Source organism: Trematomus bernacchii, unplaced genomic scaffold (assembly GCF_902827165.1).
Source record: "Trematomus bernacchii unplaced genomic scaffold, fTreBer1.1, whole genome shotgun sequence".
Lineage (NCBI taxonomy): Eukaryota > Metazoa > Chordata > Actinopteri > Perciformes > Nototheniidae > Trematomus > Trematomus bernacchii.
The window spans coordinates 141,317-168,901 of record NW_022987579.1 but is presented as its reverse complement, the minus strand read 5'-3'; the positions used below and the strand labels follow the sequence as shown (position 1 = coordinate 168,901).

The following is a 27,585-nucleotide window of genomic DNA, read 5'->3' as shown; positions in this document are numbered from 1 at the left end:
TTTGGGTAATAAAATCTGAATTGTGAGATTTTTAGGAAAAAGTCTGAATTTTTTGATTTTTAGAAAAATGTTGAGTCTGAATTTTGAAATGTTGAGAGAAAAGGATTTTTTTTGAGAAAAGTCAGAATTTTAAGATATTGAAGAAAAAAATGTCAGAATTTTTGAAAAGTCAGAATTTTTAGATTTGAAAGAAATGATAAAAACCTTGTTGACGTGTTTTTTTAACCAGCCCGGCTGCCCTCATACAGCAGCAGCTCCTCAAAGCTCCAAACATCGCTGTAAACTCCCAAATACACGTTCTTAGGGTAAAATAATCACATAAAGTTGATCTTTACAGTTAGTTTCTTGCCTTAAAAACAGCTATAACTTAATAACAGTTCCTTCAAAAGCTTAAAAACGAATTAACTTCTTGGTTGATTATTTTTCTTTGACCCTCCTCTGAGATTTCCTACATTTCCCAGCATGCCATTCTGCAGCCCCCTATAGTACATGATTGTAAACGTGTTTCTTTGTCCTCTGATTTTACGTGCAGAGAGAATCCTTCTCACAGCTCGGAGATTTCCCCAGCTGATAAAGAGAGAAATAAGTGAGAGACCTTCTGTATTCAAAGCACACCTGCAATGCATTCTGGTCTATGTCCCTCTCCCTGTGGGTGTGGAAACGTCTCTCTGTTGTTCTTCTTCTTCTCTGGTGGATTCCTCCCCACTGTGCAGAATAACATGGCCGCTCCGGAGAGAAGTCGGTGCTCTTTGTTTTCCGAGGATCTGACGGAAAAAAACCTGACATTTACTTTAGATCACTGACACTGTTTCAGAAAAATCCACAAAGGGCTGCAGAAAATAACAATGTTGTCCACCAAGTCTCCACGGGAGAATCAACCAGACGCCAAGCTACTAATTTAAAGCCAGGAAGAGAAAGTTATCCCTCAGTAATTGACTCCAATAGTTTAACTGAGGGGAAGTTTCTCCTCATAATGTTTGATGGAAACTTCAGAGCAGAGTTTGAGGCAGAGACAGATGGTCCGGAGAGGAGGCCGTCCACAATTAGACCTTTGAAAATACTTTTAGTTCCTGTCTGGAGGGAGAGCTATCGCCTCGTTTTAACAGGGAAAAGTTGTCAGGAGTTTTGTCTCAAGTTTTTGAGCCCAAGAGGAAGATTATTGGACCTCTGTGCTAATCGCCAAAAGTTTTAAAGCTGTGTTTGTGATTTGTTGTTAGAAGAACGGTTGGATGTTCTTCTAAAAAAGTTACAAGCTGAAGAGATTTTAACATTTTGTTCTACCACATAAAACATGTCAGTAAATACCCCACTGGTGAAAAACAGAGGTTGCTAACAAGTTTCCAAATGAGACGACTAAACGTCATCACGCCCAACATTAGCCTCCTTTAGCTTAGCGGTGGTGACGTGAAGTCATGTGACCGTGCTGTAGTTCCTTTATAGCCCAACATTAGCCGCCTTTAGCTTAGCGGTGGTGATGTGAAGTCATGTGACCGTGCTGTAGTTCATTTATAGCCCAACATTAGCCTCCTTTAGCTTAGCGGTGGTGATGTGAAGTCGTGTGACCGTGCTGTAGTTCCTTTATAGCCCAACATTAGCCTCCTTTAGCTTAGCGGTGGTGACGTGAAGTCATGTGACCGTGCTGTAGTTCGTTTATAGCCCAACATTAGCCTCCTTTAGCTTAGCGGTGGTGACGTGAAGTCATGTGACCGTGCTGTAGTTCCTTTATAGCCCAACATTAGCCTCCTTTAGCTTAGCGGTGGTGACGTGAAGTCATGTGACCGTGCTGTAGTTCCTTTATAGCCCAACATTAGCCTCCTTTAGCTTAGCGGTGGTGACGTGAAGTCATGTGACCGTGCTGTAGTTCCTTTATAGCCCAACATTAGCCTCCTTTAGCTTAGCGGTGGTGACGTGAAGTCATGTGACCGTGCTGTAGTTCCTTTATAGCCCAACATTAGCCACCTTTAGCTTAGCGGTGGTGACGTGAAGTCATGTGACCGTGCTGTAGTTCCTTTATAGCCCAACATTAGCCTCCTTTAGCTTAGCGGTGGTGACGTGAAGTCATGTGACCGTGCTGTAGTTCCTTTATAGCCCAACATTAGCCTCCTTTAGCTTAGCGGTGGTGATGTGAAGTCATGTGACGGTGCTGCAGTTCCTTTATTTTAACAGTAGAAACTAGAACCACATCAACATCCAGGACCCAGACATTGTTTTGTAAGAAAAGCTGCAAAAAAAGGTTAAACAAATCTTCACTGTCAGGTCTTTATTTATCCACTACAGAAACACGTCATATCTAAAACGCTCAAAAAATCTTTATGTGGAGACATCTTTTAATTAAAATGCACAATCTTCACACGGATAATAACAGCTCTGATTCTCAGTTCATTACGTTTCTTTGACTTCAGGCTGAAACAGGTTTTCTGTTTACTGTAAACCTGCTGCTGTTGGTGTCACCTCAATGACCTGCGGGAAAACCATCGATCACGAGAGGTGATTGTTACGGTTATCTGATGTTCCTGAAGGGCACTCAAATGGCCTTGGAGATAATGGAGGTGATCAAAATCAGCGCTCCATCACACACTCACACACATGCATAATTGATCCAATGGGTGACAGCAGCATGTTCACCAGGAAATGTCAAAACACACATGTTATTGTGGAGGTGTGAGGAGGAGCAGCTGGGGCTCATTATTCCCCGTGCGATGGTTTTAATAACATCGATTTCATTTCTCTGCCAGCTGTCAATCACTGTGGAAATAATTGATCTCTCCGTTCTTTAATTTCCTCACGCAGTCGACTGTACGCAGATGGAGGTGGATGTTGTTGATCTGAATATTAATAATGGTGGATCTGATAGAGACTCACAGACTGCCATATTTCTGCATCTGAGGATTTGTATTTGTAGCTCCACTAGTGCTTTGTCTAAGATACTATACTTTATATTTTGACCATTTCTAGACCGTTTCTTGCATCACAGCAGCTCTATTTGCAACATTATTAAGGATTAAAGACTACAACAAGAACATATTTACCACAACATTAGACCCTCGTCCTGTATTGGATCTGGGATTAAACTCTGTATTGAATTAAAGGGGTGACTGGTGCCAAACACGGTGATTCAGTCAGTTTTACAGTTTTGTAGGAATCATTTTTTGATCTTAACGAGAAGTAGAGATTTGAGCTGCTGTTTGTAATAGAGGAAAAGTCTGAGTATTCAATTAATTGGGATATATCCTCTGGGGAACTTGAGCGTCTGAACGAAATTCAACAACAATCCATCATACTGTTGTTGAGATATTTCCCCAAAAAACAAATATGATAAGATACTTTAAAAATCCAAATTTGGGGAGTGTTTTTGTTGCAGCAGCACAAAACAAAACAAGGTATTGCACATAATAACAAATTAAAAGAGTAGAAATAAATAATTCTAACATCTCAAAATATAAATAAATCAGCATCAGAGAGTAAGACGAATATACAGATGACCGTGAGGTTAAAAAAACACTATTGAAGGGTTTCTGTTAACACAATATAAGCAGGATATTATTTGCATGGAATGGAATATTCAATTAATTATAAATATAAAATGTACAGTGTGAATGTTATAAGTCCAGTTAACCAAGGAGAAGCTATGGACAGACAGATAGAAGAATGACTTTCTTTCAACCATCAGTGGAGTTATTATTAAGGTCCAAAACAAGAAAGGAGTTCTGTTTACAAAGAAAGATAACGTTATTAACCCCTGTGGTTTTGGCCCCAATGTTAAAAGAAATGACATCACATTACATGTTACTTGTTAGACGCTTTTATCCAAAGCGACTTACATACTCAACACTGTGGACAATCCCCACAGGAGCACTTTGGGGTGACGTGTCTCAGGGACACAACGACATCCTGACTGCAGTGGGGTTTGAACCTGTGACCCCCTGATCCGAACACCAACGCACTAGTCCACTGCGCCAAACGCCTCCATCACAGACCCTTTAACGTAGATTTGATGTTGGATTAGAGTCTGTATTCAATTTTACGATCGACTGGTGCACAGAAAAGGGCTTCAGTCTAATGTGTTTTGATCGTAGGACCAACTTTTAACCATCACAGCAACTTCAGGAGTTTCTCAAAGGCTGATTGGTGTCATTTTAATCCATATTTACATTTTTCTACTACTCAATGGATGAAGTTTGGTACAACTTTGGCTAACTAAATGTACAATATATATGTATAAATTCATGGCAAGTCTTCTTACAAAAATGTATAAAGAAGCATTTAATCGGATCTTTAGTCTATTTTAAATAAGGTAATTATGGAAAATTATCTTCATGCTTTTCGGCGATACCACCTTTAACGTTAGGACCTTCAATGCACCCGTTTGAACTTCCGGACATTTTCTTTTTTAATAACGTCCTGTGAGCTCTTTTTATTCTGGCCCCGCTGCTGTTTCTCTGTTAATAAGTTAATTAAATGTTGAGATGTCTGAAGCAGATCCACGTGATTGCTATCAGGGCTTAACCAGGCATATTATTTAATATGAAATAAAGCAGATCAAGATCTTATCCTTTCTCGAATAAACACTGCTGAGTTTAGTCTGCCACCATACGGAAAAGAGAAGAAGAAGAAAACACTGTGCAATACTTTTTAAATATTTAGTTTTATACTTTTGGAATTAAAAGACCCCTAGACATTAGACAAATCAACAGAAGAAGACAGACAGGAAGTAAACACTAAAGGGAACAGTAGAAGAAGACAGACAGGAAGTAAAGACTAAAGGGAAGAACAGAAGAAGACAGACAGGAAGTAAACACTAAAGGGAACATCAGAAGAAGACAGACAGGAAGTAAACACTAAAGGGAACAGTAGAAGAAGACAGACAGGAAGTAAACACTAAAGGGAACAGCAGAAGAAGACAGACAGGAAGTAAACACTAAAGGGAACAACAGAAGAAGACAGACAGGAAGTAAACACTAAAGGGAACAACAGAAGAAGACAGACAGGAAGTAAACACTAAAGGGAACAGCAGAAGAAGACAGACAGGAAGTAAACACTAAAGGGAACAACAGAAGAAGACATACAGGAAGTAAACACTAAAGGGAACAACAGAAGAAGACAGACAGGAAGTAAACACTAAAGGGAACAGCAGAAGAAGACAGACAGGAAGTAAACACTAAAGGGAATAACAGAAGAGGACAGACAGGAAGTAAACACTAAAGGAAACAGCAGAAGAAGACAGATAGGAAGTAAACACTAAAGGGAACAACAGAAGAAGACAGACAGGAAGTAAACACTAAAGGGAACAGCAGAAGAAGACAGACAGGAAGTAAACACTAAAGGGAACAACAGAAGAAGACAGACAGGAAGTAAACACTAAAGGGAACAACAGAAGAAGACAGACAGGAAGTAAACACTAAAGGGAACAGCAGAAGAAGACAGACAGGAAGTAAACACTAAAGGGAACAACAGAAGAGGACAGACAGGAAGTAAACACTAAAGGGAACAGCAGAAGAAGACAGATAGGAAGTAAACACTAAAGGGAACAACAGAAGAAGACAGACAGGAAGTAAACACTAAAAGGAACAACAGAAGAAGACAGGCAGGAAGTAAACACTAAAGGGAACAACAGAAGAAGACAGGCAGGAAGTAAACACTAAAGGGAACAACAGAAGAAGACAGACAGGAAGTAAACACTAAAGGGAACAGCAGAAGAAGACAGATAGGAAGTAAACACTAAAGGGAACAACAGAAGAAGACAGACAGGAAGTAAACACTAAAGGGAACAACAGAAGAAGACAGACAGGAAGTAAACACTAAAGGGAACAACAGAAGAAGACAGACAGGAAGTAAACACTAAAGGGAACAACAGAAGAAGACAGGCAGGAAGTAAACACTAAAGGGAACAACATAAGAAGACAGACAGGAAGTAAACACTAAAGGGAACAACAGAAGAAGACAGGCAGGAAGTAAACACTAAAGGAAACAGCAGAAGAAGACAGACAGGAAGTAAACACTAAAGGGAACAACAGAAGAAGACAGAGAGGAAGTAAACACTAAAGGGAACAACAGAAGAAGACAGACAGGAAGTAAACACTAAAGGGAACAGCAGAAGAAGACAGACAGGAAGTAAACACTAAAGGGAACAACAGAAGAAGACAGACAGGAAGTAAAGACAACCTACAAACATATAACTTAAGTCTATTCATTAAACTGTACATTAGGCAGTGTCACAATGAAAACATACTAATAAACCCTTTAAACATCTTAGATCAGCAAAAGAAAGTTCATATGTAACCTTTAAATTATTTCTCTGTTATTTTGCGACTGAAAAATGAAAGCCCAGCATGTTCATTATTCATACAGTGCATTATTTACTGCATAATTCACACATGGTAAAGCCGCGTGGATAAATATTTTATTAGCATGTCGAAACTCATACATGCCGTTTATCATTCGGCCCGAGGGCTTCTCCTCTCTTTGGAAATCGTGCAGGAGAAAATATCTGATAGCTGAAAAAACACGGTGGTCCCCGGCTTGAGCTTCAATCTCAGGATCCATGTATTTCTGATCCTCTCCAGAATGGAAGTAGTCAAAACAAAAAAAGAGAATTCTTTGGTATTTTTCTAAAATCTTAAAATTCTGACTTTTTCCTAAAAAATCCTGACTTTTTCAAAAGATCCTGATATTTTCTCAAAATTCTGACTTTTTCTCAAAAATGTCAAAATTCTGACTTTTTATCAAAATCTCAAAATTCTGACTTTTTCTGAAAACTTAAAAATGTTAATAATCCCTGATCCCTGGCTTGAGCTTGAATCTCAGGATCCATGTATCTGTGATCCTCTCCAGAATGGAAGTAGTCATCACATACAGAGCATCAACTAGTTCCTGAACAGTGTCCTTCACATGCTGATATCCAAGAGAGGGAGTTACACAGTCACAAGATGGAGGAATAGAAAGCAGTATTCAATGTTTACTTCAGATTAGCTCCACGTCAGAAATGAGCATGCTTGTCATATGTCTATCTCCATAGAGGCTGAATCATCATGTTAATCACATAGCTATCATATGCCTCAAACAGTCCTGATGCTCTTCTCGGTAATCATACATCCTGTCATGTTCACAGCTACAGTTGGGATACCTTTGTTAGCATGTCACTCTCATGTTGGAAGAGGACATTCACTATTTTCCCGACACACAGCGACGTTTCTGAGGTTTTCTGGATCTTCAAGGCTGGTTTTTGCAAGCGGCCATCTGGAGGAGGGGGATTTATCTCAGCCTGCTTTTTATTCTCCTGCGAGTTCGCCCTCTGAACTCTCGCCTCTCCATCACCTCAGCTTTGTATTGGCCCGTCTCCTCCCTCCTGCTCTTCAGAGCCCAGCCATTTCCTCTAATATGACCCAATTAATATTTCAGACCATCTCTCAACATCCTGCAGGGAACACAACAACAACATGTCAACATATATTGAATGTATATTTATTTTAATCCTGCACAGCTCTTCCACTTTTAAATTCTGATATACTCCCCCTCTTCTGGACTTTGTAGAGGTTTAAATGAGCTGTTTCTAACCCTCTCAGCGTAGATGTGAACCTGTCTTGACGACAGCAGCTCGTTTGGACTCTGGAGCTGCAGGTCTTTCAGAGAGTGGATTCGCACGGTGATGAATCTCGGGTCATTTTCACCGCAGGACGGCAAACCGTTACACTCCAGCTCGATGTGCGCCCAATGTTTTCTCCTCTGGTTTCCAGCGTTAAGGGGAGATTGATGGATCTATTTTCTCTTTGCATTGCCGGTGAGGGAAGTGTAAAGACTGTCTGTCGGCAGTACTCTGCACTCAATAGTATCGTAGAAACGTATCATCAAGTCTCGGTTATTATTAAACTAGAGCTGTCATTCCCAGGCTTAACCTTCTGTTCTCTTGCACTCGACAGACAGGAGGACCGTTGTTAGGCAAATGATCATACAGGTGTTACCTGTCTGTGTCCAGAGGTGGGAAGTACAGGAGTACAAATACTTCATTACTGTATGTAAGTACATCTTTCTGGTATCAGTACTTTATTCCACTACTTATTTTTCTGAGGACTTTTTTCTTTCTACTTCTTACATTTTGAACACAAATACCTGTACTTTCTACTTCTTACATGTTGAACACAAATACCTGTACTTTCTACTTCTTACATGTTGAACACAAATACCTGTACTTTCTACTTCTTATATGTTGAACACAAATACCTGTACTTTCTACTTCTTACATGTTGAACACAAATACCTGTACTTTCTACTTCTCACATGTTGAACACAAATACCTGTACTTTCTACTTCTTACATGTTGAACACAAATACCTGTACTTTCTACTTCTTACATGTTGAACACAAATACCTGTACTTTCTACTTCTTATATGTTGAACACAAATACCTGTACTTTCTACTTCTTACATGTTGAACACAAATACCTGTACTTTCTACTTCTCACATGTTGAACACAAATACCTGTACTTTCTACTTCTTACATGTTGAACTCAAATACCTGTACTTTCTACTTCTTACATGTTGAACCCAAATACCTGTACTTTCTACTTCTTACATGTTGAACACAAATACCTGTACTTTCTACTTCTTACATGTTGAACCCAAATACCTGTATACTTTCTACTTCTTACATGTTGAACACAAATACCTGTACTTTCTACTTCTTACATGTTGAACTCAAATACCTGTACTTTCTACTTCTTACATGTTGAACCCAAATACCTGTACTTTCTACTTCTTACATGTTGAACCCAAATACCTGTACTTTCTACTTCTTACATGTTGAACACAAATACCTGTACTTCTACTTCTTACATGTTGAACACAAATACCTGTACTTTCTACTTCTTACATGTTGAACACAAATACCTGTACTTTCTACTTCTTACATGTTGAACACAAATACCTGTACTTTCTACTTCTTATATGTTGAACACAAATACCTGTACTTTCTACTTCTTACATGTTGAACACAAATACCTGTACTTTCTACTTCTCACATGTTGAACACAAATACCTGTACTTTCTACTTCTTACATGTTGAACACAAATACCTGTACTTTCTACTTCTTACATGTTGAACACAAATACCTGTACTTTCTACTTCTTATATGTTGAACACAAATACCTGTACTTTCTACTTCTTACATGTTGAACACAAATACCTGTACTTTCTACTTCTCACATGTTGAACACAAATACCTGTACTTTCTACTTCTCACATGTTGAACACAAATACCTGTACTTTCTACTTCTTACATGTTGAACACAAATACCTGTACTTTCTACTTCTCACATGTTGAACACAAATACCTGTACTTTCTACTTCTCACATGTTGAACACAAATACCTGTACTTTCTACTTCTCACATGTTGAACACAAATACCTGTACTTTCTACTTCTTACATGTTGAACTCAAATACCTGTACTTTCTACTTCTTACATGTTGAACACAAATACCTGTACTTTCTACTTCTTACATGTTGAACACAAATACCTGTACTTTCTACTTCTTACATGTTGAACACAAATACCTGTACTTTCTACTTCTTACATGTTGAACTCAAATACCTGTACTTTCTACTTCTTACATGTTGAACCCAAATACCTGTACTTTCTACTTCTTACATGTTGAACCCAAATACCTGTACTTTCTACTTCTTACATGTTGAACACAAATACCTGTACTTTCTACTTCTTACATGTTGAACACAAATACCTGTACTTTCTACTTCTTACATGTTGAACCCAAATACCTGTACTTTCTACTTCTTACATGTTGAACCCAAATACCTGTACTTTCTACTTCTTACATGTTGAACACAAATACCTGTACTTTCTACTTCTTACATGTTGAACACAATACCTGTACTTTCTACTTCTTACATGTTGAACACAAATACCTGTACTTTCTACTTCTTACATGTTGAACACAAATACCTGTACTTTCTACTTCTTACATGTTGAACACCAAATACCTGTACTTTCTACTTCTTACATGTTGAACTCAAATACCTGTACTTTCTACTTCTTACATGTTTGAACTCAAATACCTGTACTTTCTACTTCTTACATGTTGAACTCAAATACCTGTACTTTCTACTTCTTACATGTTGAACTCAAATACCTGTACTTTCTACTTCTTACATGTTGAACACAAATACCTGTACTTTTCTACTTCTTACATGTTGAACACAAATACCTGTACTTTCTACTTCTTACATGTTGAACACAAATACCTGTTACTTTCTACTTCTTACATGTTGAACACAAATACCTGTACTTTCTACTTCTTACATGTTGAACACAAATACCTGTACTTTCTACTTCTTACATGTTGAACACAAATACCTGTACGTTTTCTACTTCTTACATGTTGAACACAAATACCTGTACTTCTACTTCTCACATGTTGAACACAAATACCTGTACTTTCTACTTCTTACATGTTGAACACAAATACCTGTACTTTCTACTTCTTACATGTTGAACACAAATACCTGTACTTTCTACTTCTTACATGTTGAACACAAATACCTGTACTTTCTACTTCTTATATGTTGAACACAAATACCTGTACTTTCTACTTCTTACATGTTGAACACAAATACCTGTACTTTCTACTTCTCACATGTTGAACACAAATACCTGTACTTTCTACTTCTTACATGTTGAACTCAAATACCTGTACTTTCTACTTCTTACATGTTGAACCCAAATACCTGTACTTTCTACTTCTTACATGTTGAACACAAATACCTGTACTTTCTACTTCTTACATGTTGAACCCAAATACCTGTACTTTCTACTTCTTACATGTTGACTACAAATACCTGTATACTTTCTACTTCTTACATGTTGAACACAAATACCTGTACTTTCTACTTCTTACATGTTGAACACAAATACCTGTACTTTCTACTTCTTACATGTTGAACCCAAATACCTGTACTTTCTACTTCTTACATGTTGAACCCCAAATACCTGTACTTTCTACTTCTTACATGTTGAACACAAATACCTGTACTTTCTACTTCTTACATGTTGAACACAATACCTGTACTTTCTACTTCTTACATGTTGAACACAAATACCTGTACTTTCTACTTCTTACATGTTGAACACAAATACCTGTACTTTCTACTTCTTACATGTTGAACTCAAATACCTGTACTTTCTACTTCTTACATGTTGAACCCAAATACCTGTACTTTCTACTTCTTACATGTTGAACTCAAATACCTGTACTTTCTACTCTCTACATTTTCCAAACAGGCTGGTTCCTTTAGTTTGAATGTGTGTTTGGTGGCGTGATCATTATTATTTAGAGTCATTGCGTGCCTATTGATTTGAACACGATCCGTGTATCCATCATTTCCTGGTCTTCTCTAAAGAAGAGGGACCAATGAAAACGTTGTCATGTTGCCGTTGTTCAGCATGGAAACATTCATTAGCTAACAATGACATATTGTTCTATTAATATAAAGGGAGGTCAGGTACTCTTTAAAACAGCTGCTAGTTATGGGTACTTTTTACTGAAGTACATTTCAAAGCCCTCTTTACTTTTACTTGAGTAAAGAAGTTTAGTCAGTACTTCTACTTTCACCAGAGTATTTTTAAACACGAGTATCTGTACTTCTACTTGAGTAAAGGATGCGTGTACTCTTGCCCTCTCTGCTTATGTCCCTTTTGCTGCTCCTCTGTATAAAGTCATTGCTCTTCTGCGTAACGGGGTCAGATTTCTTTAGCACACATCGGTGCAGGTTATCTGTCCTTCCAGCTGGAAATAAGATTGATTCTGTTAAATGCTAGAACTCTTTATTAAATAACACAACTTTGGTGAGAAGCTTGTAGATTTGTTCTTTTCTTACCAGAAGGTGATTTAAGTGTGGAGTTTCCACCACAGATATCAGCGCAGGAAGTGACTGCTCGTTCTCTAGGAAGTCCACCTTGGAGCAGATGAACTCGTCGTTGTGTCATCGATCCCCGGAGCATTCAACCAGCGGGCAGAACTCCCTTCAGTCCAGACTGGCTCATCGATCACTCCAGCCTGCGGTTACATAAGGGGACAAATCGAAGGCGTCCTCCGGTCTGGACAGAAACTCAGTTTGACTTCTCGAATGACTGCTGCCCTTCAGATGCCTTGGTGTCAGAAAGTACAGAGATGTTTCAGATTGATGTGGGTCTAGTTTCTACTGTTAAATAGGTTTTAGGTTATTTTTTTGCAGTACAGCAGCGAGACAGCAGAGGGTCGTACACGTTGATGCAGTCAAGCAGCTGCGCTCTCTGGGCTCTCAGCTGGGTTATTAAACAAATAAAGGGATGAGTTTGCCTCGTATCAGAGCGTTCCCCTGGCTCTCTGTAGAGGTTTCTCTCAGATCAGTTCCCCCTGCTGAGCTTCTGTTTGAATGGCATGCACACAGAGAGTTAGCTTTGACTGGTGTCTATATTTAGCCGTCCTCTTACCTAACAGATTGGGGATTTGAGAAGATATACTTGGATAGTTGGGATGTTTGGTCTCTCAGAGTTTAAGCCTCCAATCATTGATTGATATTGATATCCAGGTAAATAAATGGATACTGCCATGCCACTGTGAGTGTTTTAAACCCTGGAAACAGTTTCTGTTGTGTTTTGAGCTTCTTGAAGCGTTTGGTGTCTGCAGCTTTTAGTAAACGCTGCGCATGTCTCCTCAAGTTGCTGAATGGGGTTTTGGGCCGTTGTTGTGTGTTAGCCGCTGTTGGCGACCTACCCACGCTGGGATTGATCAGCTGAGCACAACTATTAAATAACCAACAGACTCCTGGTTATATTTTCAGCTGTGCTCTCCACCTGCCAGTTACTCCTTTATCAGCTCAGTCTTCTGTCACTGACCGGTTGAATCTCTCACTATATAAACCTTCCAGTGAGGAATCATTTAGACAGAAGCACTCTGCTGCAGACTGAAAGTCATCACATTGAGTGCCATCAGTGTTTGTGGGGGGGGGGGGGAGCAAAGTGCTGGAAACTGTCTGAGTCAGGTCCGTGCTTTTAAGAATCGTTCCTCCCAGACGCACGTTTACGCGGCCCTGCATCGCTGGAACATCCACAGCTCAACGCACTCGTTACAGATCAACGCGAGACTGAAATACATCCATAAAAGACGCAGTGATTCTCAAAGGAAGGTCTCTCAGTCTCACTTGGAGCCAGAGGATTATTGTATGATACGTTAATACTTTATCGTCAGATATAGTCTGAAGTGTTTCTTGCATCACAGCAGCTTCAGGACAAATATTAAGACACAAGGAAACAGAAATGTAACATACCATCACAAACACTGAAGAGACACATGTTTAAGACCCTCTGTCGTACGTTAGATCTGGGATTAAGTCTGTATTTCATTTGAGGATTGACTGGTGCACAAAGGAGAGCCTCAGTCTAGCTTAAAGTGTATCATGCTATATTATAATAATATAGTGTAGGACCATACCTATAAAAGGCATATTTATACTTTTTTTTTTCTTCAAAATACCAAACAGATCATGCATTTTAGCCATGCCTCATTTTGCTCAATTTGACAATTTCTAGCTCTGTGTTTGCAAGGGCAGATTCAGTGAGAACAGCACCACCTACAGGCCTGGCATATGTACTACAGCGTCTCCAGCGCTTTCGAACGGCAATGGCCGTGGCTGTCTCCTCCTGATTGGTGGAGTTGGCCCAATAGCCGTAGCGCCACCGTCCTGACGTCAGGACAGTGTTCAAATCTGGATCAGTTTTTATCAGATCCGTTGCAGCCCCTTTTTTAGAGATTTGGGTATGGAGGAAAATAGAGAGGGTTGTGTTTTCTGACACTTGGTGAGTTCCCTGCAACACCGGGGACACATATTCATGTAGAAAAGATGTACAAAAATGCATTTTGCATGATAGGTCCCCTTTAAGTACATCTTAGTACGCTGTATCTCCGATTTGGTACACAAACAGTTCATATTCACTGTTCAGGACATGGTTGTGGTCACAGATTAATATCTTAGTAATGTCGGCTGATTCGTAGAGTCTTTGACCAGATTCCCAGCCGGTGGAGCAGCTGTGACTTTAAAGCGATGGACAAACACTTTATATTACTTCTTAAATATCTAAAAGACGAGCTGAAGCTTTTAAATGAGAGTTATTTGTCGTGATAATGGCTCTGATTGTTCCTCCGTGCGTGGCGATGACATTTGGCCGTTCGGTAACGAGCCGAGCTAACGGTCTCACGTTTCCTCTAATCTTCCTCCCTCACCTTGGCTCCCGGCTCTAATCGGCGCACGAGGAGGAAGCCGGCGTTTTTAAATGAAGCAGCTTTACGGGGTGATTAGGGAAAGGTAAATTATTCATTAGAGAATGTGTAATCATAGAGCAGCCTTTGGTGGAGGCTGGGGGATGAAAGCAGACACAGAGAGGTGTTAGGGAGGGTTACTTTAAACATGTAATCACTAACCTAATCCAAGTGTATTTATACAACACCTTTCAACACAAGGCCATTCAAAGTGCTTTACAAAATGAAAACAGTAGGAGCGTTAAGGAATAGAGCCGCGGAAACACAGGTAGTGCCTGTCTCCTCAAGTTGCTGAATGTTCTCTAAAAGCTGCATGTGTTGTCAAGTTGCTGAAGATGTTTCTTCATGTGGAACATTTGTGCGTTTGCATCGTTTCTGAAGCTGCAGCACATTTCTCCTGATGGAAGAGATTTTGGGAGCGTTCAGCCACCGTACTTCTTACTTCTTACCGACCGGAATAAAACAATCCTATAATCCTGAGATTAGAAAGTAATATGCTGATTAAGACGGTGAGAAATGAAAGTAGCACTAGGGGAATAGTATGAAAGCTGTAGGTCAGTATAAAAGAAGTGGGAACATACTTTGTGTAGCTGAACGTCCTGACTCAGTGTTTCCTGGAAAAGATGAAAATAGTAAAACAGAGCTGAGAAGGAGAACAAAGAAATAAGTGCGAGGAAGTCATTCATCCGCCTGCGTCTCTGGAAACAACCTCGTCTTGTAAGTGACTGCTATCGGCTCCAGTTTATCAGCAGAGGTGAAGCGAACGCTCGCCATCTGCGGCTCTCCATCACCAAACAATATAAAGACAAATATGTTTTTTAAAAGCCCCCAAGATCACCCCAAAGTCAGCCATGTTGTTTTAGCCTAATGGGCTGGTGAGCGCAGAATAATCACTTTAAAGCCCGGGAGGTTCTGCACGACGAGCGCTGGATAAATGTGAGGCTTTTCCTACTTTCTACCTCCCCCGAGCACCGCCTGAACTCCAAATGTTTGTAATGGGGTAATAATTCACGGGAAAAATACGCTTCACTTTCTCCCCGAGTTTATTTGACCCATGTAGCGAAGAAGTGGGAGATTTTAAAAAGCGAACCGTAATGAGAGGTATTAGTTCCCTTCAGCCGCGATCGTTACGCCGTTCTCAGGGTTTATTAGCAGGAAATGAAGGAAGAGCGGCGGGTAAACACCGGCGATGTAATCCAATATAACGACTACAAATATGATCCTGCTGGGCTCATTAAGCGGCCGGGCTTTTATTTTGTTGTTTATTTTAATGTACAGGTATTTGTGTTCTACATGTAAGAAGTAGAAAGTACAGGTATTAGTGTTCAACATGTAAGAAGTAGAAAGTTCAGGTATTTGTGTTCAACATGTAAGAAGTAGAAAGTTCAGGTATTTGTGTTCAACATGTAAGAAGTAGAAAGTACAGGTATTTGTGTTCAACATGTAAGAAGTAGAAAGTACAGGTATTTGTGTTCAACATGTAAGAAGTAGAAAGTACAGGTATTTGTGTTCTACATGTAAGAAGTAGAAAGTACAGGTATTTGTGTTCAACATGTAAGAAGTAGAAAGTACAGGTATTAGTGTTCAAAATGTAAGAAGTAGAAAGTACAGGTATTTGTGTTCAAAATGTAAGAAGTAGAAAGTACAGGTATTTGTGTTCAACATGTAAGAAGTAGAAAGTACAGGTATTTGGGTTCAACATGTAAGAAGTAGAAAGTACAGGTATTTGTGTTCTACATGTAAGAAGTAGAAAGTACAGGTATTTGGGTTCAACATGTAAGAAGTAGAAAGTACAGATATTTGTGTTCAACATGTAAGAAGTAGAAAGTACAGGTATTTGAGTTCAACATGTAAGAAGTAGAAAGTACAGGTATTTGGGTTCAACATGTAAGAAGTAGAAAGTTCAGGTATTTGTGTTCAACATGTGAGAAGTAGAAAGTACAGGTATTTGTGTTCAACATGTAAGAAGTAGAAAGTACAGGTATTTGTGTTCAACATGTAAGAAGTAGAAAGTACAGGTATTTGTGTTCAACATGTAAGAAGTAGAAAGTACAGGTATTTGTGTTCAACATGTAAGAAGTAGAAAGTACAGGTATTTGTGTTCAACATGTAAGAAGTAGAAAGTTCAGGTATTTGAGTTCAAAGTGTAAAAAGTCAAAGTAAAAAGTCGTCAGAAAAATAAGTAGTGGAGTAAAGTACTGATACTAGAAAAATGTACTTAAGTAACGCAGTATTTGTACTCCAATACTTCCCACCTCTGGAAACAGTGATGGTGCAGCAGCTTCTACTCGTGGTGTAGCTTCAGATGTCCTCCTCTGAGTGAAGATGAACCTGCATGCTCTTCTACAAAGAGCCTATTGAGTCAGCTCATTCGTTCACAAGCTTAAAGGCAACGACTGATACTAAAGAAAAAAGATATTCCTGCGTGTGTGAAGCCCTCCCTGCAGAATATCTTCCCGGGGAGTTTTAACACACTGCATGGAAATTGTCACTTTGAGTTAGGATGTTTTTAATTGGACCTGTTCACTCAACCAATCACTGCCTTTCCAGATATCAGCAGAAAGAACCTCTAATTACATGTGAAGTTATACGTGGAGTTTAGAAATGGCTGAATACACCCTAATACTGCAACAGATCATCATTCATAGCAAAGTATCCCCCTGCCTGGATTTCATTAAAGGATTCATCAACATGGTTTAAGGACTCAAATCTTAAGTAACTGGTTTGTTTAATGTTTACAGTCAAATGTGCTAAATATCAGAGGTGAGGATTTTCACTGTTTGAGAAACCCTTACATGTTTCATCCTTTAAAGAGGCCCTATTCTGCTTTATGAGCATCAGCAGGAGAGGACTCTTTAAAGTAGAGACACTACATACTGATATACACCTGAACATCAGCAGGAGAGGACTCTTTAAAGTAGAGACACTACATACTGATATACACCTGAACATCAGCAGGAGAGGACTCTTTAAAGTAGAGACACTACATACTGATATACACCTGAGCATCAGCAGGAGAGGACTCTTTAAAGTAGAGACACTACATACTGATATACACCTGAACATCAGCAGGAGAGGACTCTTTAAAGTAGAGACACTACATACTGATATACACCTGAACATCAGCAGGAGAGGACTCTTTAAAGTAGAGACACTACATGCTGATATACACCTGAACATCAGCAGGAGAGGACTCTTTAAAGTAGAGACACTACATACTGATATACACCTGAACATCAGCAGGAGAGGACTCTTTAAAGTAGAGACACTACATACTGAAATACACCTGAACATCAGCAGGAGAGAACTCTTTAAAGTAGAGACACTACATACTGATATACACCTGAACATCAGCAGGAGAGGACTCTTTAAAGTAGAGACACTACATACTGATATACACCTGAACATCAGCAGGAGAGGACTCTTTAAAGTAGAGACACTACATACTGATATACACCTGAACATCAGCAGGAGAGGACTCTTTAAAGTAGAGACACTACATACTGATATACACCTGAACATCAGCAGGAGAGGACTCTTTAAAGTAGAGACACTACATGCTGATATACACCTGAACATCAGCAGGAGAGGACTCTTTAAAGTAGAGACACTACATACTGATATACACCTGAACATCAGCAGGAGAGGACTCTTTAAAGTAGAGACACTACATACTGAAATACACCTGAACATCAGCAGGAGAGAACTCTTTAAAGTAGAGACACTACATACTGATATACACCTGAACATCAGCAGGAGAGGACTCTTTAAAGTAGAGACACTACATACTGATATACACCTGAACATCAGCAGGAGAGGACTCTTTAAAGTAGAGACACTACATACTGATATACACCTGAACATCAGCAGGAGAGGACTCTTTAAAGTAGAGACACTACATACTGATATACACCTGAACATCAGCAGGAGAGGACTCTTTAAAGTAGAGACACTACATACTGAAATACACCTGAACATCAGCAGGAGAGAACTCTTTAAAGTAGAGACACTACATACTGATATACACCTGAACATCAGCAGGAGAGGACTCTTTAAAGTAGAGACACTACATACTGATATACACCTGAACATCAGCAGGAGAGGACTCTTTAAAGTAGAGACACTACATGCTGATATACACCTGGACATCAGCAGGAGAGGACTCTTTAAAGTAGAGACACTACATACTGATATACACCTGAACATCAGCAGGAGAGCACTCTTTAAAGTAGAGACACTACATACTGATATACACCTGAACATCAGCAGGAGAGGACTCTTTAAAGTAGAGACACTACATACTGATATACACCTGAACATCAGCAGGAGAGGACTCTTTAAAGTAGAGACACTACATACTGATATACACCTGAACATCAGCAGGAGAGGACTCTTTAAAGTAGAGACACTACATACTGATATACACCTGAACATCAGCAGGAGAGGACTCTTTAAAGTAGAGACACTACATACTGATATACACCTGAACATCAGCAGGAGAGGACTCTTTAAAGTAGAGACACTACATACTGATATACACCTGAACATCAGCAGGAGAGGACTCTTTAAAGTAGAGACACTACATGCTGATATACACCTGAACATCAGCAGGAGAGGACTCTTTAAAGTAGAGACACTACATACTGATATACACCTGAACATCAGCAGGAGAGGACTCTTTAAAGTAGAGACACTACATACTGAAATACACCTGAACATCAGCAGGAGAGAACTCTTTAAAGTAGAGACACTACATACTGATATACACCTGAACATCAGCAGGAGAGGACTCTTTAAAGTAGAGACACTACATACTGATATACACCTGAACATCAGCAGGAGAGGACTCTTTAAAGTAGAGACACTACATACTGATATACACCTCAACATCAGCAGGAGAGGACTCTTTAAAGTAGAGACACCACATACTGATATACACCTGAACATCAGCAGGAGAGGACTCTTTAAAGTAGAGACACTACATACTGATATACACCTGAACATCAGCAGGAGAGCACTCTTTAAAGTAGAGACACTACATACTGATATACACCTCAACATCAGCAGGAGAGGACTCTTTAAAGTAGAGACACCACATACTGATATACACCTGAACATCAGCAGGAGAGGACTCTTTAAAGTAGAGACACTACATACTGATATACACCTGAACATCAGCAGGAGAGGACTCTTTAAAGTAGAGACACTACATACTGATATACACCTGAACATCAGCAGGAGAGGACTCTTTAAAGTAGAGACACTACATACTGATATACACCTGAACACCAGCAGGAGAGGACTCTTTAAAGTAGAGACACTACATACTGATATACACCTGAACATCAGCAGGAGAGGACTCTTTAAAGTAGAGACACTACATACTGATATACACCTGAACATCAGCAGGAGAGGACTCTTTAAAGTAGAGACACTACATACTGAAATACACCTGAACATCAGCAGGAGAGAACTCTTTAAAGTAGAGACACTACATACTGATATACACCTGAACATCAGCAGGAGAGGACTCTTTAAAGTAGAGACACTACATACTGATATACACCTGAACATCAGCAGGAGAGGACTCTTTAAAGTAGAGACACTACATACTGATATACACCTGAACATCAGCAGGAGAGGACTCTTTAAAGTAGAGACACTACATACTGATATACACCTGAACATCAGCAGGAGAGGACTCTTTAAAGTAGAGACACTACACACTGAAATACACCTGAACATCAGCAGGAGAGAACTCTTTAAAGTAGAGACACTACATACTGATATACACCTGAACATCAGCAGGAGAGGACTCTTTAAAGTAGAGACACTACATACTGATATACACCTGAACATCAGCAGGAGAGGACTCTTTAAAGTAGAGACACTACATGCTGATATACACCTGGACATCAGCAGGAGAGGACTCTTTAAAGTAGAGACACTACATACTGATATACACCTGAACATCAGCAGGAGAGCACTCTTTAAAGTAGAGACACTACATACTGATATACACCTGAACATCAGCAGGAGAGGACTCTTTAAAGTAGAGACACTACATACTGATATACACCTGAACATCAGCAGGAGAGGACTCTTTAAAGTAGAGACACTACATACTGATATACACCTGAACATCAGCAGGAGAGGACTCTTTAAAGTAGAGACACTACATACTGATATACACCTGAACATCAGCAGGAGAGGACTCTTTAAAGTAGAGACACTACATACTGATATACACCTGAACATCAGCAGGAGAGGACTCTTTAAAGTAGAGACACTACATACTGATATACACCTGAACATCAGCAGGAGAGGACTCTTTAAAGTAGAGACACTACATGCTGATATACACCTGAACATCAGCAGGAGAGGACTCTTTAAAGTAGAGACACTACATACTGATATACACCTGAACATCAGCAGGAGAGGACTCTTTAAAGTAGAGACACTACATACTGAAATACACCTGAACATCAGCAGGAGAGAACTCTTTAAAGTAGAGACACTACATACTGATATACACCTGAACATCAGCAGGAGAGGACTCTTTAAAGTAGAGACACTACATACTGATATACACCTGAACATCAGCAGGAGAGGACTCTTTAAAGTAGAGACACTACATGCTGATATACACCTGGACATCAGCAGGAGAGGACTCTTTAAAGTAGAGACACTACATACTGATATACACCTGAACATCAGCAGGAGAGCACTCTTTAAAGTAGAGACACTACATACTGATATACACCTCAACATCAGCAGGAGAGGACTCTTTAAAGTAGAGACACCACATACTGATATACACCTGAACATCAGCAGGAGAGGACTCTTTAAAGTAGAGACACTACATACTGATATACACCTGAACATCAGCAGGAGAGGACTCTTTAAAGTAGAGACACTACATACTGATATACACCTGAACATCAGCAGGAGAGGACTCTTTAAAGTAGAGACACTACATACTGATATACACCTGAACACCAGCAGGAGAGGACTCTTTAAAGTAGAGACACTACATACTGATATACACCTGAACATCAGCAGGAGAGGACTCTTTAAAGTAGAGACACTACATACTGATATACACCTGAACATCAGCAGGAGAGGACTCTTTAAAGTAGAGACACTACATACTGATATACACCTGAACATCAGCAGGAGAGGACTCTTTAAAGTAGAGACACTACATACTGATATACACCTGAACATCAGCAGGAGAGGACTCTTCCTCAAATGAGGAAAAGGGAAAGAAGAAAGTCCCAAATGAAGCATCAGAGCTTCACGACTGCACTTCTGTTTCTGTCCTTGAATAAATGAAGTATGTTTCCATCTCTCCGCTGATAGGAATGACTACTTATCCAGTGAGTGATGTGCAGAAATGGCCGGTTAATTCTCCGCGTCTCGCCACATATATCCTCCTCCAGTCTCAAAGTAGATTGCATGTCTTCCCTCGTCGTCTTCGGTATTAATGAGTAGGTTGTGTTTCTCTGAGGAAAATCATCAGTTAATCATGTCTGCAGACGAGCAACGCCCACCTCTGATTGGCTGTTTGCTGAAGGACGCAGTGATTAAACACACACATCCTCAATATGACACCCGCAATCTTTATTATCACCATCATCTGTACTGTTCAGCAGCCCCTCGTTTACCTCCGTGATGAATGGCGTCAGCAGCGGGGATATTAACGGCTTCCTGTGCAAAAAATGTGGGAAAGTATCCGCAAAATGAATGACTTTGTGTTTATTGGATTGGTCCATCTGGGAGAGACTTGTGGTTAGATTTGATCGAAACACTTGATTAGATGATTTACAGTCTTTGAAAAGTTGTTTCTCTCAGAGTATGCATGTAGGTACAACTATTATATAAAGCGACACGTGATTTAATAGGTAACATGTTTGCTAACGGACTCTTTAAAGTAGAGACACTACATTGTGTGTGTGTGTGTGTGTGTGTGTGTGTGTGTGTGTGTGTGTGTGTGTGTGTGTGTGTGTGTGTGTGTGTGTGTGTGTGTGTGTGTGTGTGTGTGTGTGTGTGTGTGTGTGTGTGTGTGTGTGTGTGTGTGTGTGTGTGTGTGTGTGTGATCTTATTAAGTAACTTTCTTTTGGTTGTAGTTGTACCGTGGAACAAGAAACAAGGTTGAAAATCAGAGCTCTGATGAACCCTGGTTATCAGTGAGAGTCGTCACCCGCTCTCTGTCCTTTTGTTAATGCTAAATTGTTTCAAATACTTGTTTTCTTATCCTTATATATTTATGTTTTACCTACTTTGCACCTTATGTTTCCTAGATTGTTTATGTTCGCACCAGCAGACACCAAAGCAAATTCCTTGTATGTGTAAACGTACCTCGCAATAAACTTGATTCTGATGAACCCTGGTTATCTTGCAGCCCTTCAGCCCTTCAGCATCACCCGCTATCTTTCCTTTTCGGGACTTAAACTACTTTGTCCTGGTTTTTCGTGGTCCATTTGTCACCCTCTCCCTCCCCCAAAACGAGCCGATACTTGCTGAGCTGTTCCTCGGCGGCGGTGGTGTCTCTGCAGCGTCACACGTTCTTGCTGACCTACTCACTACCTGCCTCTAATGGGTCATATTTTAGCTCCTGTGGCGGTGACAAATGGCCGCGCTCTAAAAGGTCTGTCCGGGCTGCTGAAACTCGCTTGATCTACGACGGAGTCTCGCTGATGAATGCCTCCCATCAGTTTGCGCGTGACGCCGATTCATCACCTCGCTCAGGTTGGTGTTGGCAAATCCATATTGGATTTTTAATGAAAGGGAATATAATGCAATTCAAAGTCAATGCCTGGGATGCTCTTTACACACAAACACACACACACACACACACACACACACATACACACACACACACACACACACACACTTTGAAATTGCATTGCATTTCTCTAACAGTGTTGGCGGTTCGCTGCTGTAATTGAGTTTGTCTAAAGCAGACCTCACACCTCCGCTGCCGTTTGATTGGGACGAGATTTATGAGCCTCATCCATACAAATGAGTGTTTTTGCATCTCAAAGAAAATTGTTTGTTTTCTGTGGCAATGCACATATTTCAAAAGGCTTTTGTTGTCCACATTTAACGAGAAAAGATTGCAGGTATAAGACACCACACAGGTTTAATGAAAAATGTATTTGTTCATAAAATTGTTTACATTACAGTCGGTTTAATTGTACACGAGACTAACAAGGTTTTTTTTTTTTTCTTCTGCTATTATAAATCTTCGCTTGGCACCGTTTAATGAAACACAGCAAAGAAAAAGCTTTTTTGCAGACATAAAAGCCGTCCCGACAAAGTATTTTTAAACAGTTCCTCTGCTGTGCTTTACTCCAGTTGCACTGCATCGATGACCAGGAGCCATGTAGATTATAGTCAAGATATCTGCCTGATTACGCTTGTTATATTGACACAAGTTGGAAATACAAAATAGTCTCTGCTTTTAAGCAATTTATGTAAATATCAATATATTTCCTCCGATGCCACCAAGCTGAGATCCAGAGCAAAATGTCCCATCAAAAGTCCTGAAAAGAGAGCCCATAAATGACATTGTCCCGTGTCAATCACTCTTCGTTTTCCACTTAATCCCAAAGTGCTTTTACAGACAAGGACGTTTTCTTACATGTCCGGTAAGTCTATTACAGTGGCCCTCACCTTGATCCCAGAAAAGGATTCCAGGAAAGAGGAAGAGGATTGAGTGCTGGGAATAAGCAGCGTTTCATCTGGATCTGCGATCAGTTTCCTGTAAAACATTTGGCTGTACAGAGACGTATAAATCAAGGAGCAAGCCACGGCAACCACGATGAAAAACACGGCACAAGAAGCCATCACCAGACCGTCCCAGTTCTCCGTCTTCCTCCTTGGGAACGCTGCCTCCTTCGTGGTCACGTTTACACAATCCCTGCTGTATCCAGGCTGTACTTCCACACACACCTGGTAACACGTGGAAGGCTTCAACTGTTTGATGCGGTAATCTCTGACATCGGCAGGAAGTCTGGCTGTGAACGGCATCAAACTGTCGGCTAAAACAGACCATTTTAGTTGCGATACCAAACCCCCTGTGCTCTCCCAGGAAACCCTAACAGAATGAGACTGCACCGATGTGATAAAGACGTGTACAGGTTGGTTCGAAAGCTCTGCGATGTATCCGTCTACCGAAACCATCACCGATTTCAGGTCTGCCCCGACGAGGTTTTGGGCGACGCAGGTGTACGATCCGGCTTCCTGCTCCGTGGCATCGTAGAGGTCAAAGGTTCCCTCGGGGTGCATGTAGTATTTATCGGACGCACTTCCAGGTAGGACCTTGTCACCCTTTGGCGTCACCCAGAAGATCTCAGGTTCCGGTTCTCCAAATGCCCGGCAGTGCAGCGACACTTTACTCCCTTTAGCGACTTCCACGTGATCCGGGATGCTCTTTGTTGATATCAGAGGAAGGCAGATCTCCGTCATCTCCCTGAAATGCACCTTTCGGACGTGCTGGCCTTGGTACTCCGGAGGCTCCACGCAGAACAGGGAGTCGGGCTCCATGAATCGAACGGTGGTCCGGTTCATGTTGACCCAACGAATGACACAGTCGCATCGGATGGGGTTGCTGTGCAAACTGACCTCCCGCAGATTTGGGAGGGAGTCAACCGTGCTTCGATGGATCGCACTCAGAGCGTTGCTGTTCAGCATCAAGGTCTCCAGCCTGGGGAGTTTGTGGAAAGCTGTCGGGTGTATGTAGGACAGACGGGGATTGTTGGTGGCCTCGATTTTCGTCAACTCTGGCAGGTTGTTCAGCGCGAAGCTGTCGATGGACACGAGCTCGGGCATGCTGTTGATGCCCAGCTCCTTGAGATGCATCATGTCCATGAAGTCTCCTCTTTGGATCCTCTCAATCGGGTTTTTATTCAAATCCAGAAACTTTAAGTTCTTGACTTTAGTCAGCGCCGCTCTGGGGACACAATTGAGCAAATTGTCAAAGAAAGAGATGCTCTCCAAATTGTCAAGTCCAACCAGAGCGTTATCGGGCATTTCAGTCAAATTCATCTTGGCGAGCACGAGGCTTCGGAGGTTCGCCAGGGGTTTGAAGTTCATGTCTGACAGCTGAATGATGGGGTTCTCTCCCAGCATCAGGATCTCAAGGTGGGGGAGATACTGGAACCACTGGCTGTTTACACTCGTCAGGCGATTGGAATTGAGATGGAGCCTCAGCAGCCGGCTCAGACCCTGGAAAGCTCCGGGGGCGATCGAGAAAATCAGGTTGTGGTTGATGTAAAACTCCTGGAGATTGGGCCAGGAAGAGAGGCAGCTGTCAGAAAGCTCCTGGATCCAATTCTCCTCCATGTGGAGCGACAGCAGCCGGGGGAGAGAGCCCAGACTAACATCGCTCACTGAGGAAATGTTATTCTGAGACAAGTCGATTTCAGAGATATTGGCCAAGTAATCCAACGTTTTCTCCACATTAACGATGTTGTTTGTCTGCAGCAGCAGTACCTGTGTTTCCGAGGGGAGTTTCTCCGGCAGCGCCAAGAGACCCAAGTCATTACAGTCCACCGTGGCAGCCTCGGTGTAAACAGAGCTGGGTGAGAACCAGGGTCGTATCTCACATCGACAAAACGCCGGGCAATGAGCAGCCCCCTCTGAGGCCAGAAGAAAAGACAGCTCCGCCAGCAAACAAGCCACAAACGCTGTCTCCTTCATCTTGGCCCCGTATTCCCTTCAGTCAGTAATTGGCCCTTATGGAGTCAGCTGTTAGCACTTTTAACTTCACAAATAAAGTGGATTTCTTGCTGACGCTCGGTCCCCGGAAAGCTTTTGGCCCTGTCGTCTTCCAGCTCTTGGCAAAAGGAGAGGCAACCTATCGTTACGAACGCTGCAATATGTCAAGGTCGACGTGTCCTTCAGGGAGCGTCGCTGTGCAGCAGAGGGTTTGAGCGATGCTGTGGCTCAGGACTGATCACTCCGTCTTCCATCATTATTATCCTCCGTCGCTGTCTCCGGTGTCACTTTCCATCTGTGGAGACAGGAGAGAAAAGAGACCAATATAACAGCGTGACTGAGAGCTATGTAGGCATGTTGACATTTAGGAATATCGAGACTTATTAAGCCTTTTTTCAGCCTCATTTGATTTGATCGTTTTCCTCGCACCGTCGGAATTGTAACGTGTGATTTACCTGACCTTCTTTATATCATTTGACAGGTATGAAAGCAGAAAAAAAAGGCTGAAGGGCGAAAGAACACTCTGATGTTTTTCACAATAAAAGCATCCTAGAAATAGAAGGAGCTCAATGTTAAGATAGGACTTTATTTATCCAAAAGGAAATTGTTGTGCCAGAGTTACACAAACACAATAAACACAGCAGCATAATGATGAAGCTGTACACTAACATTGCAGTAAAAAGAGCAATTAAATATCTACAGGAAACAAAGACGGCCACATAATTAATGCAAATATTAACAGTATTTAGTAGTGCCCCCGCGTTGTAATTAACCGAGCTCTCCTCTGCTGTGAACAATGCACCTGTGCACACTGCACACTTCTTACTGCACACTGCACACTTCACACTTCACACTTCACACCCACACAAAACAGCAACAGCTGATGCTCACAACCTCGAGGAGTTTTGTACATCCACCAAAAATATCCGAGCTCGCCGCAGGTTCTTTCTGATCGACTTCCCAGGTTGCTGTTTGCATAATTCATGAGGCACTGAATCAATGTTGTTGGTACAGGTGACGGGGCTACAGCACATATTGATGTTTTGATTAATTTGTGACCTTGAGTGCAGAAGCCACCGTCGAAGTGTACGACAGTAGATGAAGCTGTCGGGAAAGAGCACCGCAGCCGGATGAGCATGAGTGTGTGTGTGTGTGTGTGTGTGTGTGTGTGTGTGTGTGTGTGTGTGTGTGTGTGTGTGTGTGTGTGTGTGTGTGTGTGTGTGTGTGTGTGTGTGTGTGTGTGTGTGTGTGTGTGTGTGTGTGTGTGTGTGTGTGTGTGTGTGTGTTTGTTTAAAACTGAAAGAGATACTTGCTTACTTTATTCCCCCCAGCTTTCTTCCCCCCGTCCGTTTTTCCCTCCTCTTCTTGAGTCTCTCCCAATCTTCCCCCCACCCCCGCCCGACGCTCAACAACGTCGTCTTTTATCCATCTGGGTAAAATACATCGTCGAGTGACTTTTTTCATTTGGTACCCGAGCACTGAGATGAAGTGTCTAAATTGTCCAAATGACTCCCTCCCCAGAGGCTTTATTGGCACGACTAAAACAGTGTTACT

At 41.1% G+C, this 27,585-nt stretch overlaps 2 protein-coding genes across 4 annotated transcripts in view; one reads left to right on the top strand and one right to left on the bottom strand.

Moving 5' to 3' along the window:
- Positions 1-27,585, top strand: part of immp2l (inner mitochondrial membrane peptidase subunit 2) — a 111,618-nt gene that overhangs the window by 54,388 nt on the left and 29,645 nt on the right. The gene's annotated exons all lie outside the window — the stretch shown is intronic.
- LOC117479883 (leucine-rich repeat neuronal protein 3-like) overlaps positions 23,404-27,585 on the bottom strand; it is a 21,039-nt gene continuing 16,857 nt past the window's right edge. The window contains exon 2 of the mRNA XM_034126992.1: positions 23,404-26,326. Coding sequence (XP_033982883.1) covers positions 23,950-26,013 — 2,064 coding nt within the window. The 5' untranslated portion in view covers positions 26,014-26,326 and the 3' untranslated portion in view covers positions 23,404-23,949. The remainder of the gene's footprint in view (positions 26,327-27,585) is intronic.